Source organism: Oncorhynchus kisutch, linkage group LG11 (assembly GCF_002021735.2).
Source record: "Oncorhynchus kisutch isolate 150728-3 linkage group LG11, Okis_V2, whole genome shotgun sequence".
Classification (NCBI taxonomy): domain Eukaryota; kingdom Metazoa; phylum Chordata; class Actinopteri; order Salmoniformes; family Salmonidae; genus Oncorhynchus; species Oncorhynchus kisutch.
Window position 1 is genome coordinate 81,406,355 of NC_034184.2, and position 18,315 is coordinate 81,424,669.

Here is an 18,315-nt window from a genome sequence, read left to right on the forward strand (position 1 = left end):
CAGTTGGTGTTTGTGGGCTGAGTGAAGTGCAGGATAGTGTCAGTCTAGGCATTCTCAGATGCCCGAGGTTAGCTTGAAGCCGGTTTCTGATTTATAGTTTGATTATAATGTACCAGTTTGTCAACCAGTTTCCTGTGTGTGTGTGTGTGTGTGTGTGTGTGTGTGTGTGTGTGTGTGTGTGTGTGTGTGTGTGTGTGTTAGAACCACATGAAAGCTTAGAATGTCAGTGGTGTTCTACCTCAGTGCTACTCGTGCACACTCTTGAGGAGGGAGCATGAGGGATGTCTCTTTGTACTGTTTTTAAAACACAAGGAATAATACTAAATGGAATATTCAAAGAGGGGATCCAGGGCTAATTTGTGAAGCAAAGTTAAACCTCTGACCAATGAATGCTGCTTAAATTAAACTGACCATGAATCTGGCTTCGGCTGCCAATCCCATAGTAAAGTCAGAGTTGAGGGAGAGAGGAGAGGCCTCGTAGCATGAAAACAAGAAGGACGCTCCAACAGATCATCCATGCAATGGCAGCTCCATCACTTCCTGATTCTAATTCCCTATTCTATTTCCAGAACTATAGGAGAATACAGAACACTACGCTGTGGGTATGCCACTGAATTTAAAAATAATTCCCTTTCTGTGTTTTGTGTGTGTCTGGAAAAAAAAGAAGCTGTTTTTCTCTTCCAAAAGTTCATCATAAATGAGAGGGCTGGTTGAATATGTCTAATAGTGTTAGTGTAGCTGACTATTCATTGTCAAGAAAAGCAGATTTTTCTCTTCACTGTTGCACAAGTGTCAGCTAGGCAGGAAGGGTGTGAGTGTCGAGTGGTTTCCTCTGTACTATCTGCTGATCAGAAACAGAAGTAGGCGAGAGAGGGGTGTGAAAGGCGTTTTCTCACTAGGTTTTTGTGGTAGACAAGAGAAGCCTACACCAATCGTGATGTGAATGACAAATGCCAATGTACCCGGCTTTTTCGTGAGAGGGTGAACTGCTTCACATTGCTATTTTGAAGGGGGAAAAAAAAGGTATTTTAACTTAGAATTCCCACATGGAAATGGATGAGAAAGTCGTATTTGATGTAAACCTTTATCAGAAAATAACATTGTAAGTTGAGCGTGATGTGCTACGTGGTATAGATGACATGCATATTATACAATGTAGTGATGCTTCTCGTTCCAATGTGTTTAATGTAATATAGAACATGTTTCTGACCGAGGCATGTGAACCTACACGTATGTGAACCTACACGTATGATCTTGTCCATGTGACTTTGGTTTCCGTTGCTTGCCTGCTTCCGCAAAATACTAAATGCACGGCTCTGCATGTGTAGAGAACACACGCCACTCGACCGACCAGCGCTGCATCGCACACAACCGGAGATATGGTCAACAGCTCGACCGACAGTGGCTTGAAGGACCCACATCTAACCACCAGAGTAAGTAGTGGATGCATGGTGCACTCATTCCTACCTGCGTGTGATGGATCTCCACTCGGCATGTAGCGAAAGTCATCTATAAATAACATCAACGCAAACTGGCACTCTTCTCACTACATGCTTGTAGTAACAGAAAGTTTACTGTTCAGGTTATTGTCGTTCATGCTCTTAGGTCAAGGAATGTTACTCTGTAGCTTAATATCCTAATACAGTCTATGCCAATTCTCTGGATTTGTCAATTGCTTATAAAGTGCTGATACATTATTATTGATTTGTTTGTTTCACTATAAGTAGTGTTTGTTCAGATATTTAATATTGGTTGCCTTTTGAGGAATGTAACTTGGTGATTTGTTTTTTTAAGCATTCTGTTATGGAGCTCCTTATGGGTCATGGTGGAGAAAAAACAGCCAGTCTAACCCGTTCCCTCGATTTATTTTAAATTTTTATCCATACCCTCAGATTATTTATAAAGGACTCTACGTTATATCAAATCGGATCTCTCTGAATTGAAATATATTTCAGTAAAATACATTTTTACCTAACCCTCACTGAAAGCTTGGAGAAAAAAAGAGCAGTGACCCTCCTCTATATCCAAAATAATAATTAAAACAAAGTGGACAGCAGAGAAAATGCCTTAGCGTTTGTCCTCACTCCTAGGACAGACCAGATCATTAGATATGCAGTTTAAGAAACATTTATTTTTGTTTTGTAAGCATTACATGGCAAAGTAGCCAGAAGTTTGTGGATTCACAGATCACCACAGACTAGGGTGTAAAGATTAACGTTTATAATAAAAGCACTGCATGAATCTGTCAGGTAGACTAGTGGTTAGAGTGTAGAGGTGGCAGGTAGCCTAGTGGTTAGAGTGTAGAGGTGGCAGGTAGCCTAGTGGTTAGAGTGTAGAGGAGGCAGGTAGCCTAGTGGTTAGAGTGTAGAGGTGGCAGGTAGCCTAGTGGTTAGAGTGTAGAGGTGGCAGGTAGCCTAGTGGTTAGAGTGTAGAGGTGGCAGGTAGCCTAGTGGTTAGAGTGTAGAGGTGGCAGGTAGCCTAGTGGTTAGAGTGTAGAGGTGGCAGGTAGCCTAGTGGTTAGAGTGTAGAGGTGGCAGGTAGACTAGTGGTTAGAGTGTAGAGGTGGCAGGTAGCCTAGTGGTTAGAGTGTAGAGGAGGCAGGTAGCCTAGTGGTTAGAGTGTAGAGGTGGCAGGTAGCCTAGTGGTTAGAGTGTAGAGGAGGCAGGTAGCCTAGTGGTTAGAGTGTAGAGGTGGCAGGTAGCCTAGTGGTTAGAGTGTAGAGGTGGCAGGTAGCCTAGTGGTTAGAGTGTAGAGGTGGCAGGTAGCCTAGTGGTTAGAGTGTAGAGGTGGCAGGTAGCCTAGTGGTTAGAGTGTAGAGGTGGCAGGTAGACTAGTGGTTAGAGTGTAGAGGTGGCAGGTAGCCTAGTGGTTAGAGTGTAGAGGAGGCAGGTAGCCTAGTGGTTAGAGTGTAGAGGTGGCAGGTAGCCTAGTGGTTAGAGTGTAGAGGAGGCAGGTAGCCTAGTGGTTAGAGTGTAGAGGTGGCAGGTAGCCTAGTGGTTAGAGTGTAGAGGTGGCAGGTAGCCTAGTGGTTAGAGTGTAGAGGTGGCAGGTAGCCTAGTGGTTAGAGTGTAGAGGTGGCAGGTAGCCTAGTGGTTAGAGTGTAGAGGTGGCAGGTAGACTAGTGGTTAGAGTGTAGAGGAGGCAGGTAGCCTAGTGGTTAGAGTGTAGAGGTGGCAGGTAGACTAGTGGTTAGAGTGTAGAGGTGGCAGGTAGACTAGTGGTTAGAGTGTAGAGGTGGCAGGTAGCCTAGTGGTTAGAGTGTAGAGGAGGCAGGTAGCCTAGTGGTTAGAGTGTAGAGGTGGCAGGTAGACTAGTGGTTAGAGTGTAGAGGTGGCAGGTAGACTAGTGGTTAGAGTGTAGAGGTGGCAGGTAGACTAGTGGTTAGAGTGTAGAGGTGGCAGGTAGACTAGTGGTTAGAGCGTTGGGCCAGTAAACGAAAGGTTGCTGGTTCAAATCCCCGAGCTGACAAGATAAAAAATCTGTTGTTCTGCCCCTGAACAAGGCAGTTAACCCACTGTTCCTAGGGCGTCATTGAAAATAAGAATTTGTTCTTAACTGACTTGCCTAGATAAATAAATAAAAATCTTATTTGCGGTCTGAGGAAAAAGTATTTTATAAAAGCAGAATATTTTTTAATACCACAGAGTATGACTACGAATGAGCGCATGCCTCAGTACCGGAGACGTTTTGATATCTATACAGGCTGTTGTTAGGAAGGAGGATAGTCTACGTTTGGATCAGTACTAAAGTTGTATATCAACCTTACAATTTGAGGCCAACAGAGCCAGTTACAACTGACGTATCTGATCATCAATAATTTAGAGAGAAAAAACCATTCATTGTTTATTAACACAGCAGCCACATATCATTCAGCACTTGTAACTTTTCTTTTCATTTGGGAAACTTATCATTTTCAAATGTATTCAATTTTATTCCAAGATATTGTTGTTACAAAATAGATGTGTGTTGACTGTGATTAGGATATGGGACTATAAGAGCATCTGCTAAATGAACAATCTAGGCATACAAAGCTCACCATATGATCCTCAAACCAAAGGCCGAACTCGTGATGCTAAAAGGGGATTCAAAGGAATTGTAGAATAACTGTATAATAATAATAACAGCCTAATACGACATTTTCCGTTTTAATTATTCTTTCATGCTCACTAATAATTGTTTTAAATGTCATTTTATAAATGCCTAAAGTCTAGGTCTAGAGCCTAAATGCTACATTTTATAGGCATGTAGTTGAGGTGCTGATGTTGATGTGTTGTTGAAATGCCGAGTGCTCTTGCCAGCCTATTAGCTGTCACATTTGCTTCACGTTTTATTTCTAAAACGGCCTTAAAATAACTAAATCATTAATTTCCCTTCCTTCTTCAGCTACCTGGCTCGCTCCTGACTGATTTAGAGTCCGTGTGTTGTTGAATAGCCTGTTGAAATGTCGAATGTCAGTTGATAGGAACAGAATCATTACCTCCCAAGCAAAGTAAATGTGTTGTCTCGTCGTCCTCAGCGATAGGATGTTGTGGTGCTGCAGCCTGCCTCTGAATGTCATAGTGACAAACCAAATATTTATTTAACCAGGCAAGGCAGTTAAGAACAAAATCTTATTTTCAATGACGGCCTGGGTGACGGCCTGGGAACAGTGCCTGTTCAGGGGCAGATTTGGTCCTTGTCAGCTCGTGGGTTTGAACTTGCAACCTTCCAGTTACTAGTCTACCGCTCTAACCACTAGGCTACCCTGCCGCCCCAATCACTAGTCACTTTAAATAATGCCACTTTAATAATGTTTACGTGTCTTACATTACTTATATCATATGTATATAGTGTATTTTATACCATCTACAGCACCTTGCCTATGCTGCTCGGCCATCGCTCATCCATATATTTATATGAATATATTCTCATTCACCCCTTTTAGATTTGTGCGTATAAGGTAGTTGTTGGGAATTGTTAGATATTACTGCACTGTTGGAACTAGAAGCACCAGCATTTCGCTACACTCACCATTATATTTGATATGTCCTGGAGTCACGTCTTTCCTCCACATTTTACAGCTAGTTTCTAGCATAAAGTATTCTGGACAAAAGCGTCAGATCCGTTGTTTATTATCTTCTAAAAACTTAAGCTAACAAAGGGCAGGCCTATATATTTATATATTCCATATATTTGAGCCATTTTCTTTAACGAAAGCCACAATAACCTGACATACCCTCACATACCCCCTCAATTTGAGCCCTGGTTCTAATTTACTTAACAGAACCATCTCTTCACTGGCACTGAGATATTTAATGAGTGCATGGTGACGGGAAGGAATTGTCTGACAAAATCTATGGGCAGTAGACTGTCATTTCGTCTGTCAAGCAATGCAATTAGATGAGACGACTGACATATCAAATGCCGCATGTTATATATATTTGCTACATATATGAAGATAGTCTTTGTTGCAGAGTTGCCCCAGAACACAACTGAAGGTGAAATATTCTGTGTTCTTAACAAGTATGTGAGGCGGTAGGTAGCCTAGTGGTTAAGCGCATTGGGTCAGTAACTAAAATGTTGCTGGTTCGAATTTCCAAGCCAACTAGGCCAAAAAAGCTGTTGATGTGCCCTTGAGCAAGGCACTTAATTGCTCCTGTGAGTCGCTCTGGATAAGAGCCTATGCTAAATGACCAAACTAAACTAACTAAAAGGGACATGGATTACACCTAGGCTGTTGCATTGTGATCTGTTGGCCAACCAACAAGACTGCTGCTCAACCAATCCAACGCAGGGAAGTGAAATCTTCCAAGCAAATGATAAAATTCACAATTTAAAAAAAAGAAGAAGCTTGTCACCGGTTGTTGATAATAATCTGAGCTGCCCTGTGACTGAGGACAGCACGCTTGTCACCGGTTGTTGATAATAATCTGAGCTGCCCTGTGACTGAGGACAGCACGCTTGTCACCGGTTGTTGATAATAATCTGAGCTGCCCTGTGACTGAGGACAGCACGCTTGTCACCGGTTGTTGATAATAATCTGAGCTGCCCTGTGACTGAGGCCAGCACGCTTGTCACCGGTTGTTGATAATAATCTGAGCTGCCCTGTGACTGAGGACAGCACGCTTGTCACCGGTTGTTGATAATAATCTGAGCTGCCCTGTGACTGAGGACAGCACGCTTGTCACCGGTTGTTGATAATAATCTGAGCTGCCCTGTGACTGAGGCCAGCACGCTTGTCACCGGTTGTTGATAATAATCTGAGCTGCCCTGTGACTGAGGACAGCACGCTTGTCACCGGTTGTTGATAATAATCTGAGCTGCCCTGTGACTGAGGACAGCACGCTTGTCACCGGTTGTTGATAATAATCTGAGCTGCCCTGTGACTGAGACCAGCACGCTTGTTTTACTGAGATGGTTGTTCAGCAGACTTGATCCCCTTTTCATTATGTCAGACCAGCTTTGCTACAATAAAATCTAAATATCGCAACACACTGTTGATAACTCATTAACACCTCTGTGGGGCTGTTGAAAACCCTTTGTACAAACGGTCAGAAACCGTCTCGGGGTCTTGACCTGACTGCAGTTTGGAGTCGTAACCGACTTCAGTGGGCAAATGCTCACCTTTGATGGTCACTGGTACACTGGAGAAGTCAGGTCATGAATCCTGGTTCAACTGTACCGGGCAGATGGCAGACAACGTTTATGGTGTTGTGTGGTCGAACAGTTTGCTGATGTTAACATTGTGAACAGTGTGCCCCATGGTGGCAGTGAGGTTATGGTATGTGTAGGAAAAAGCTATTGGCAACAAACACAATTGCATTTTATCGATGGCAGTTTTAATGCACAGAGATACCGTGACCAGATCCTGAGACCCATTGTTGTGCCATTCATCTGCCGCCATCACCTCATGTTTCAGCATGATAATGCACGGCCACATGTCGCAAGGATCTGTACACAATTCTTGGAAGCTGAAAATGTCACACTTCTTCCGTGGCCTGCATACTCACCAGACATGTCACCCATTGAGCATATTTTGGGAGGCTCTGAATCGATGTGTACGACAGAGTGTTCCAGTTCCTGCCAATATCCAGCAACTTCGCACAGCCATTGAAGAGTGGGACAACATTCCACAGGCCACAATCAACATCCTGATCAACTCTATGCGAAGGACGTGTCACACCAGATATGCATCTGTTGCTCACACCAGATTCTGATCCACGCCCCTACAAAATAAAACAAAGATATCTGTGACCAACAGATGCATATCTGTATTCCCAGTCATGTGAAATCCATAGATTTAGGGCCTAATGAATTTATTTAAATTGACTGATTTTCTTATATGAAATGTAACTCAGTAAAATCTTTGAAATTGTTGCATGTTGCGTTTATATTTATGTTCAGTGTATCTTAGCCGGCAGGGTTGTTAGACTTTAGAAAAGCAAGCAATAACTAAATAAATGTAACTCACATTCCTTTTAGCAGAATAAATAGCCACCAATCAGGATGATACAGACAGCTCAAGAGGTAGGCTTAGATACTGTACACAGAAAAATAAACATATTTTCGACACAGAAATAAGCGTAATGATTATGGTTATTGATTGCAAGAAAAAAGCTGTTTCAGGTGTTTGAAAAAATGATTAGAAATTCTCCAATTTACGGACACTGGCCTAGCCCACCTCCGGGCCACATAGCCCACCTCCGGGCCACCGAGCCCACCTCCGGGACACCTAGCCCACCTCCGGCACACCTAGCCCACCTCCGGGCCACCTAGCCCACCTCCGGGCCACATAGCCCACCTCCGGGCCACCGAGCCCACCTCCGGGCCACCGAGCCCACCTCCGGGCCACATAGCCCACCTCCGGGCCACCTAGCCCACCTCCGGGCCACCTAGCCCACCTCCGGACCACACCCCAGTCATCCTCAAGTACTTTGTGCCACCTCAAAAATCGTGAAAACATTTAGGCTGCAATATGTTATAGGCCAAGTAGGACCGTCAAGGTAGAATACGTATGGAGTATTCCGTTTTTAGGTCTAGAGATATGCTACACAAATCAACAAGGGAATTGAATAAAACATCTGAGGGAATGAAGACAAAGACAAACAGAGGGAACAGATTAGCCTGGCTGTTTTTTTTTTCACTTCACCATGACCCCTAAGTGGTTCCATATTCTGTCATAAAGAACACATACGCAATTTTTTTAAATATTTTTTTTAAACATGTTTTTCCATCTCAAGAGGTTGACCTCTGAAGGTCATTCCCTCTAAAGGAGGGAATGGAAGACGTGATATAATCGACCCGCTCAGTTTTCCACCACAAAACGACCAAAAAGAGTAGAACCAGCTTTTACACGAGGGTTTGACTATAAAGGTGATCAGTAAATAAATAACAAATATTTAAAAAATAAATAGTTTCAGCGTATTAAAACCAGAGTTTAGTTCCAGTAACAGGATTGACTTTAAAATGAGGGACAGGTTGTTTTTACCTTAAAATTATTTACTAAAAATCACATTAAATAAATAAATAATAATAATAATAATAATAACCAGAAATGTATTTGTTAAAAGAAAATGACTACAGCTTTACAATGATGGTGAAAATGTGGAGAAATATTGGGGTTAAAGTGGGTTGAAAGTTCTCTAGAAGGCATAGAGGGACACAGAGGGACACAGAGGGATATGTCAAAATGCAGAAGTCATAGAGGGACACGGAGGGACACAGAGGGATATGTCAAAATGCAGAAGTCATAGAGGGACACGTGGTCTATATTTAAATGGCACTTAATATAGTAAAACAAGCTTTTAAAATGCAATATTTATGCACAATTTCTACTTAAAAATGTAATATTAAAGGGATGTGAAAGCCACTAATTTCGTGGAATAACCCATGTAAATGTAGCATTTAGGTAAAATATGATTTAAAGAATAGATTATAAAAGGTTTTAGAAGTATTTTATAGATAATTAATAATTTGTTTATTAGATTACAACCGTAGTGGACATAGGATAACATGTACAATTATTATATAGCACATATTTCCAACAGTGAATAGTGGAATTTACCTATGTGCCACATAGATTTGATAGAATGGATGGGATTTTATATGGTTATGATAATATCGTATTAAAATAATTAATTGAATGTATTATCAAGGTTAATTGATAGCGGACTGCCCAGATGCTCAATATATACTGTTACTATATTTGAATGGGCTAGAGACTGCGCTGGTATTTTAATGTCTGGCTGTACTAACCATGACGTCTCTCTGCCCACGTTATAGACCTCTCCTTTTGACAGTCTCACTTCTCTCTTGCTCTCCTTCTCTCTTCCACAGCCAGGATGTTTAGATGTTCATCCACGGCCTCCTCCCCTACCCTGCTCTGTCTAACCCTCTGGCCCCTGTGGAGCCTCCTGATGTCCGCCTTCTGCCACCCTCACCACAGCCCCTGCAGACTGGTAAGCGCTAAACTTCTTGGACAAGCTCATGAGAATAAATTTAACTCAATCGAAAAATATAAAATACAATAAAAGACAAAGAAAGTCCCTTTGAATGTTGAACTATAAAAGCATGTGGTTTTCAGTGAAAGGTGTAAAAGAAAGTGCCTCTGATAATATTTGCATATACAGGGTTAAGGGGAAGAGTGCATACGGCACCACAAAGGTGATGCTATAGTGGAAACTGCTGCTGGTTCTCAGTACTGAAGTCAAAATACTTTAAAGTACTACTTGAGTATTATTATTATTATTATTATTATTATTATTATATTTTTTTGGGGGGGGTGGGGGGTGGGGGGGGTTTATCTGTACTTTACTATTTATATTTTTGACAACTTTTACGTTTTCCCCTGACACTGAAAAGTACTCGTTACATCTAGAATGCTCCGGCAGGACAGAACTATTGTCCAATTCATACACCTATCAATATAACACATTGTCATTCCTACAGCCTCTGATCTGGCAGACTCACTAAACACAAATACTGAGATTCAAAAATTATGTCTGTCTGTAAATGAGAAGGAAAAAAACAAAACAAGAAAGTCATGCTGTCTGGTTTGCTTTAATTCAAGCAATTTTGATGTATAGCATTTATACATACTTTTACTCAAGTATGACAATTGAATATGTTTCCCACCACTGTTCTTAAGTACATTTAAAGCCAGATACTTTTAGACTTTTACTCAAGTAGTATTGTACTGGGTGACTTTCACTTTTACTTGAGTCATTTTCTATTAAGGATATCTTTACTTGTACTCAAGTATGACTATTAGGTACTTTTTCCATCACTGCTGGTTCTCAGCGCTTCAACTCCTGTATACATGTAATACCTTTATACCCTCATATACTCTCTGGTCTGATATGAGGTATAAGCTTTTTTTTCCCCCCTCTTTGCTGTTCAAAGTTTTTTTTAATCATATAAAATAAGGTATTTTATATTGCATTTCTAAAATAAAGTATTAGTATAGTAGTATAAAGTATAAATGTCTCTCTTTTTTCCCTTTACAGACCCAAAAGACTGCTCTCTGTAGCAACAGTGAACTCTCATCTGTACCTGGGGGCCTACCTGACAGCATAGAGGACCTCCACCTGAACCACAACCACATTCAGATGCTACAAGATGACTCTCTCTCCCGCTACGTCTCCCTTCGTACCCTAAGCTGTGCAGACAACCTCTTGGAGACGGTGGGGTCCAAGCTATTTCACAACTCACCTCATCTAGAGAGCCTCAATCTAGCTGCCAATAACCTTCACGTTGGATACCAGCAAACTAGCCTGGCGCTGCTCACCTTGTCTAGACTCAGAGTTCTGGATCTGTCAAAAAATCAGCTTACAGAGGACATGGTCTCCGTCCTCCTCCAGAACATGACGTCCCTGGAGTACCTCAACCTTTCCAGGAACCTCCTGCTGAGGCTGGACGAAAGCTCCTTCAGCGACCTCCACCAGCTCAGAGAGCTGGACCTGCAGAGGAACATGCTGTTTGAGATTGACGGGTCCTTCGATCACCTGCACAGGCTCCAGAGACTCAACCTGGCCTTCAACTACCTGCCCTGCCTGGTGCACTTCCACATGACCCAGCTGGTGGTCCTCAACGCCAGTCACAATGCCATTGAGTGGTTCATAGCCAACCAGGACCTCCAGGAAGTCTTCCAGCTGGAGACCCTGGATCTCACAGACAACAACCTCCTCTTCTTTCCCTTTCTGCCCACCCACAGCCGCCTGAGGAACCTCCATCTGTCCCAGAACAGGGTGAGCTTCTACGAACACCTGGCAGACACAGCTGCCTACCCCAACTGGAAGACCAGCGTCCAGTTCTACAACCTGAGGGGCAACATGAGCAACGTCACGGCCAAGTTGTGGGACGAGAGTCTGCACGGGGACATCTCCTCTCTAGACCTGCTGGATCTGAGTGGAAATCAGGTGCACTACTTCCCCCAAGGATTCATCAGCAAAATGCCAAGCCTGACCAGACTCAGGATGTGGACAAACTGTCTTGAGGTCTTGAATCTAACTCTGGAAAAGCTGCCGGGGACGTTGTACGAGTTGGACGTGAGCAACAATAGGTTGACAGAGCTCCATGCCGACCAAGTTAGTTTGAGGAAGCTAGGCAACCTAAGCTTTCTGAACCTGAGCCAGAATGACCTGCAGACTCTACCTGCTCAGCTGTTGTCCTCTCTCACCAGCATCAGCTCTGTGGATATTAGCTACAACAGAGTTGGCGTGTGCCCCCTTGAAGCAGGGGGTGGGGGCATAGGTGGGGGTAACCAATCAGACTGTGTCGTTTGTAGAAACATCATTTCTCTGAGATATCTCTACCTATCGGGGTGCAACCTGGGGAGGCTGCCATCATCAGTGTTCGTAGGGACGCCCCTAACACACCTGGAGCTGTCTAACAACCCAGAACTCATCATCGGGCCCAGATCGATCGCAGGCCTCAGCAGAACTTTACACCATCTAGGATTGGGAAACACAGGCCTGAGACACTTTGACTTCTCTCCTTTCCACCACTTGAAGTCTTTGAACATTTCCAGAAACTCTCTTACTCAGCTCCCTGCTTCACTGCAACGCCTGGAGCTGGAGCTGCTGGACCTGAGGGACAACAAACTGACCACCGTCCCCTCAGCTCAGGCTATCGTGTTAGCCACGAAACTCCACACTGTTTTTCTCAACGGAAACACTTTCAACTGCTGCCAGTTGGACTGGTACAGGACATTCGAGAAAACGGTCACTATCATGGACCTCTCAGATATTTCATGTCAGGATCTGACCAAAAGAACACACAGAGTGGTGCTTGTAGACTCCCTAATATGTGGCGGTAGTGAGGGGGAGTCTGTGTACTGGTACATCCTGCTGTTTATCGTACCTGTTCTCTGTCTGGTTGGAATGGCTGTTATCTTCCAGCTCACCTTTAGGCCCAGACTGCTTCCCACAGCAGTTAGAAATAAATGCTGGAGTCACCTTCCCTGTGTTGTCGAAGAAAAGTCCCAAAAAGAAGACACTGGTCGTGTCCAAATACCCATACTAGAGATCTAAGTAGAAGGCATTTTAAGTATGCGAAAATAGAATGTTTTATAGTAAGTGCAACTACAACAAAAAATAGTATGCTTTAAATGTTATTTTTGAGAAAGATAATCCTCTTTCCAGACTCACGTGTGTTTGACAACAGCTGATAATGAGATCATTATTTTATTTAACTACGCAAGTCAGTTAAGAACAAATTCTTATTTACAATGACGGCCTACCCTTGCCAATTGTGCACCGTCCTATGAGACTCCCAATCACAGCCAGGTGTGATGTAGCCTGGATTCGAACCAGGTTCAGTAGTGACACCTCTTGCACTGAGATGCAGTGCCTTAGACCGCTGCGCCACTCGGGAGCCCAAGGGGACATGCTGTACCAAAATCAAATCAAATCGATTTATACAGCCCTTCTTACATCAGCTGATATCTCAAAGTGCTGTACAGAAACCCAGCCTAAAACCCCAAACAACAAGCAATGCAGGTGTAGAAGCATTAGGGCTGGTTGTGGTAGGGCTGGTTGTGGTAGGGCTGGTTGTATTAGGCAATGCAGGTGTAGAAGCATTAGGGCTGGTTGTGGTAGGGCTGGTTGTATTAGGCAATGCAGGTGTAGAAGCATTAGGGCTGGTTGTGGTAGGGCTGGTTGTATTAGGCAATGCAGGTGTAGCCCAAATTGAAGCCTTAGAATGAATGAATGGCGGGAATCAACGCAGTTGATTCCCTAATATGATTCTAATATGATTCAATTCAATAATATGATTCAGTTGATTCAATTGAATGATTAAATTGCACATTAGATGAATCATTCTCAGGATGGATGAGCCTAGTATGTTGCTTACTGCATTCGTTTGTACTAAACAGTATGTATGTAGTATGATTAGTACACAGAATGTAGTTTTATAAAGTAGTAGGCAAGACAGATTTCGGACACGGCCATTGTCACAAATTACAATTATGTAAAAGTGTGATGTTTTGCACATACAGTATCAATACAATTTGAAGACAGAAACAAATGTTTCCTTACAAAGCAATTGAGTTTAGGTAATTCATAAATAATGTCATATTACATGTGGTGATATCTCACATTGGAAACACTTAAAACGAGCATATCCTGCTAAAGCAGATAAAGAACTGCGTGTTACAATGTTCAGCAGCAAGTCAACCTTTTTGCATTGTGATAATCTGTATGTGCTACGTGTGGTTGGTTCACACGATCGCTGCCTCTGGGGGCCTGAATGTGAGAATATGGCTATACTCACCATGTCTGTGTGTGTGTGTGTGTGGTGTGTGTGCGGTGTGTGTGTGTGTGTGTGTGTGCGGTGTGTGTGTGTGTGTGTGTGTGTGCGGTGTGTGTGTGTGTGCGGTGTGTGTGTGTGCGGTGTGTGTGTGTGTGTGTGTGTGTGCGGTGTGTGTGTGTGTGCTGTGTGTGTGCGGTGTGTGTGTGTGTGTGTGTGTGTGTGTGTGTGTGTGTGTGCGGTGTGTGTGTGTGTGTGTGTGCGGTGTGTGTGTGTGTGTGTGTGTGTGTGTGTGTGTGTGTGTGTGTGTGTGCGGTGTGTGCGGTGTGTGCGGTGTGTGTGTGTGTGCGTGTGCGTGTGCGTGTGCGTGTGCGTGTGCGTGTGCGTGTGTGCGTGTGTGCGTGTGTGTGCGGTGTGTGCGGTGTGTGCGGTGTGTGTGTGTGTGCGTGTGCGTGTGCGTGTGCGTGTGCGTGTGCGTGTGTGCGTGTGCGCGTGTGCGTGTGCGTGTGCGTGTGTGTGCGTGTGTGTGTGTGTGTGTGAGTGCGGTGTGTGCGGTGTGTGCGGTGTGTGTGTGTGTGCGTGTGCGTGTGCGTGTGCGTGTGCGTGTGCGCGTGTGCGTGTGCGTGTGCGCGTGTGCGTGTGCGTGTGCGTGCGCGTGCGTGCGCGTGCGTGTGCGTGTGTGTGAGCAGAAGTTTTGTGATGCAAGCTGTTGCTAAAAGCAGCGGAGGAAACATGACATTTCCTGTTTTGCTGAGATGTGCATCAACTGCCCAGTTTTGTATCTGACTCAGAAAGGACAGGTTGGCGGTTTTCACCTCAAGTCATATTTGTGAGGCACAGCTGCAACTCTGGTCACAGGGACCGCAAATATGTTGTTCTCTAGTATTACACCAATATGTATTTGCATGATGTAATTTTAGTATTTGGATAACTACATCCTTCAAATGTACTATGTGAATTATATAGAGATATACCATGTTATATATTTATGGTCAGTCCTATAGAGGATTACCATGTTCTATAATGACCTAAAATATAAAATGCAACATGCAACAATTTCAAAGATTTTACTGTGTTACAGTTCATATGAGGAAATCAGTCCATTTAAATACATTCATTAGGCCCTAATCTATGGATTTCACATGACTGGGAATACAGATACGTAGGTGTTGGTCACAACATACCTTAGAATAAAAGGTAGGGGCGTGGATCAGAAAACCAGCCAGTATCTGGTGTGACACATCTCCTTCACATAGAGTTGAACAGGCTGTTGATTGTGGCCTGTGAAATGTTGTCCCACTCCTCTTCAATGGCTGTGTGAAGTTGCTGGATTTTGGCGGGAACTGGAACGCGGTCGTACACGTCAATCCAGAGCATCCCAAACATGCTCAGTGGTTGACAGGTCTAGTGAATATGTATACAGACATTTTCTGCTTCCAGGAATTGTGTACAGATCCTTGCGACATGGGGCCGTGCATCATCATGCTGAAACATGAGGTGATGGTGGCAGATGAATGGCACGATAATGGGTCTCAGGATCTCGTTACTGTATCTCTGTGCATTCAAATTAGCATAGATAAAAGGCAATTGTGTTCCTTGTCTGTGGCTTATGACGGTTCATACCATAACCTCACCGCCACCATGGGGCGCTCTGTTCACAGCGTTGGCATCAGCAAACCGCTCGCCCACACAACGCCGTACACATGGTCTACGGTTGTCCTGGGTTGTCGTGGTTACACGTGGTCTACGGTTGTCCTGGGTTGTCGTGGTCTACGGTTGTCCTGGGTTGTCGTGGTTACACGTGGTCTACGGTTGTCATGGTTACACGTGGTCTACGGTTGTGAGGCTGGTTGGAGGTACTGACAAATTCTCTAAAACAACGGAGAAATTAACATTCAATTCTATGGTGGACATTCCTGCAGTCAGCATGCCAATTGTACACTCCCTTGAGACATCTGTGGTATTGTGTTGTGTGGCCTTTTATTGTCCCCCCCCCAGCACAAGGTGCACCTGTGTAATGATCATGCTGTTTAATCAGCTTCTTGATATCCCACACCTGTCAGGTGGATGGATTTTCAATGCAAAGGAGACATTTTCAATAACAGGGATGTTAACAAAATTTGGTGCATAATTTGACATGTTTGTTTTTTTTTTCAGCTCATGAAACATGGGACCCAACACTTTACATGTTATATTTTCGTTGAATGTCCTGCCCTATGAACACCTCTGGTTATGTATATATTTGTGCTTTTTTTGTTTGAAATGGCTCTGTGACAATCACTATGCTCCAATACAAATAAACCCTGCCTAAAGTGAAGCACCAATCATCATCTAATACTTTCTGAAACAAAACACTGAAGACACAATAGGTGTGTTGACTGAGGCCAAAACACTGAAGACACAATAGGTGTGTTGACTGAGGCCAAAACACTGAAGAAACAATAGGTGTGTTGACTGAGGCCAAAACACTGAAGACACAATAGGTGTGTTGACTGAGGCCAAAACACTGAAGACAAACACTGAAGACAAAATAGGTGTGTTGACTGAGGCCAAAACACTGAAGACACAATAGGTGTGTTGACTGAGGCCAAAACACTGAAGACACAATAGGTGTGTTGACTGAGGCCAAAACACTGAAGACACAATAGGTGTGTTGACTGAGGCCAAAACACTGAAGACACAATAGGTGTGTTGACTGAGGCCAAAACACTGAAGACACAATAGGTGTGTTGACTGAGGCCAAAACACTGAAGACACAATAGGTGTGTTGACTGAGGCCAAAACACTGAAGACACAATAGGTGTGTTGACTGAGGCCAAAACACTGAAGACACAATAGGTGTGTTGACTGAGGCCAAAACACTGAAGACACAATAGGTGTGTTGACTGAGGCCAAAACACTGAAGACACAATAGGTGTGTTGACTGAGGCCAAAACACTGAAGACACAATAGGTGTGTTGACTGAGGCCAAAACACTGAAGACAAAACACTGAAGACACAATAGGTGTGTTGACTGAGGCCAAAACACTGAAGACACAATAGGTGTGTTGACTGAGGCCAAAACACTGAAGACACAATAGGTGTGTTGACTGAGGCCAAAACACTGAAGACAAACACTGAAGACAAAATAGGTGTGTTGACTGAGGCCAAAACACTGAAGACACAATAGGTGTGTTGACTGAGGCCAAAACACTGAAGACACAATAGGTGTGTTGACTGAGGCCAAAACACTGAAGACACAATAGGTGTGTTGACTGAGGCCAAAACACTGAAGACACAATAGGTGTGTTGACTGAGGCCAAAACACTGAAGACACAATAGGTGTGTTGACTGAGGCCAAAACACTGAAGACACAATAGGTGTGTTGACTGAGGCCAAAACACTGAAGACACAATAGGTGTGTTGACTGAGGCCAAAACACTGAAGACACAATAGGTGTGTTGACTGAGGCCAAAACACTGAAGACACAATAGGTGTGTTGACTGAGGCCAAAACACTGAAGACACAATAGGTATGTTGACTGAGGCCAAAACACTGAAGACACAATAGGTGTGTTGACTGAGGCCAAAACACTGAAGACACAATAGGTATGTTGACTGAGGCCAAAACACTGAAGACACAATAGGTGTGTTGACTGAGGCCAAAACACTGAAGACACAATAGGTGTGTTGACTGAGGCCAAATCATGACAGAGCACTGGCCCTAAAATGGCCCCAGAACATTCTGAAGATCTTCCAGATATGCATGTAGTGATGAATAGCTAGTTTTGTCTGTGGCCATGCATCTCAGAAGGTAATTCAGAATATTGTTGAAACTTAAACTTAAACACTTCAAGGTAATAATGAGTCTTACACTTCAAGAATGAATGCTGGTGTGTGTGTGTGTGTGTGTGTGTGTGTGTGTGTGTGTGTGTGTGTGTGTGTGTGTGTGTGTGTGTGTGTGTGTGTGTGTGTGTGTGTGTGTGTGTGTGTGTGACTGTGTACACACACAGTAGGCTACTTCTACAGCGACAGCTCTGGCAATTAAATTGTGTGTGTTTGTCTTTGTACCAGTGCAGTACCCTCAGAGTGACAGGCCGGCAGTGCTGGATGCCAGTCTGGATGTCTGTGTGAAGTGCAAAACGACTGTGAAGTTCAGAGTAACCAGAATACCACTGTGGTAATGCTGTGGCTGTAGGTCACGGTGGTTACAACAGAGACAGAAACCTAGCCAGCGTGGAGGGAAGACCTGGGACTTTCTCTACACACGTTGGGCTGCTCTTAGAAAATAAGGCTCTCCCTGGAACCAAACAGGGTTCTTCTACGAGGACAGCCGAAGAACCCTTTTGGAACCGTTTTCTAAGAGTGTACACGTTCTTGTTGACGTTCTTGGAATTGGTCTGTGTGTTGGTTTGTTTTTTGGTTTATGTGTTCGTTTCTTCATTTAAAAATAACTTTAAAAGTTCCTTCAAGTGCAGTCGCAAAAACCATCAAGCGCTATGATGAAACTGGCTCTCACCATAAACAGGAAAGGAAGACTCAGAGTTACCTTTCTTTGCTGCAGAGGATGGGGAGGCAGGGTAGCCTAGTGGTTAGAGCGTTGGACTAA

General features: G+C 43.7%; 1 protein-coding gene across 3 annotated transcripts; it reads left to right on the forward strand.

The window, feature by feature from the left end:
• Positions 1-201: 201 nt before the first annotated feature.
• On the forward strand, positions 202-16,052 carry LOC109899188 (transforming growth factor beta activator LRRC33). Of its 3 annotated transcripts, none has more exons than XR_004211771.1 (4): positions 202-1,433; positions 9,316-9,437; positions 10,485-13,100; positions 13,155-16,052. XR_004211771.1 is itself a non-coding variant. In XM_031836403.1 (4 exons), the coding sequence occupies exons 3-4, from the start codon at positions 9,321-9,323 to the stop codon at positions 12,507-12,509; spliced, it is 2,142 nt and encodes a 713-aa protein (XP_031692263.1). In that variant the 5' UTR covers positions 205-1,023; positions 1,329-1,433; positions 9,316-9,320; the 3' UTR covers positions 12,510-16,052. The 3 variants fall into 3 exon arrangements, 2 of the variants coding, with proteins under 2 accessions (XP_031692262.1, XP_031692263.1); XM_031836403.1 differs by having other exon boundaries at positions 205-1,023; positions 1,329-1,433; positions 10,485-16,052; XM_031836402.1 differs by having other exon boundaries at positions 10,485-16,052.
• Positions 16,053-18,315: the final 2,263 nt, after the last annotated feature.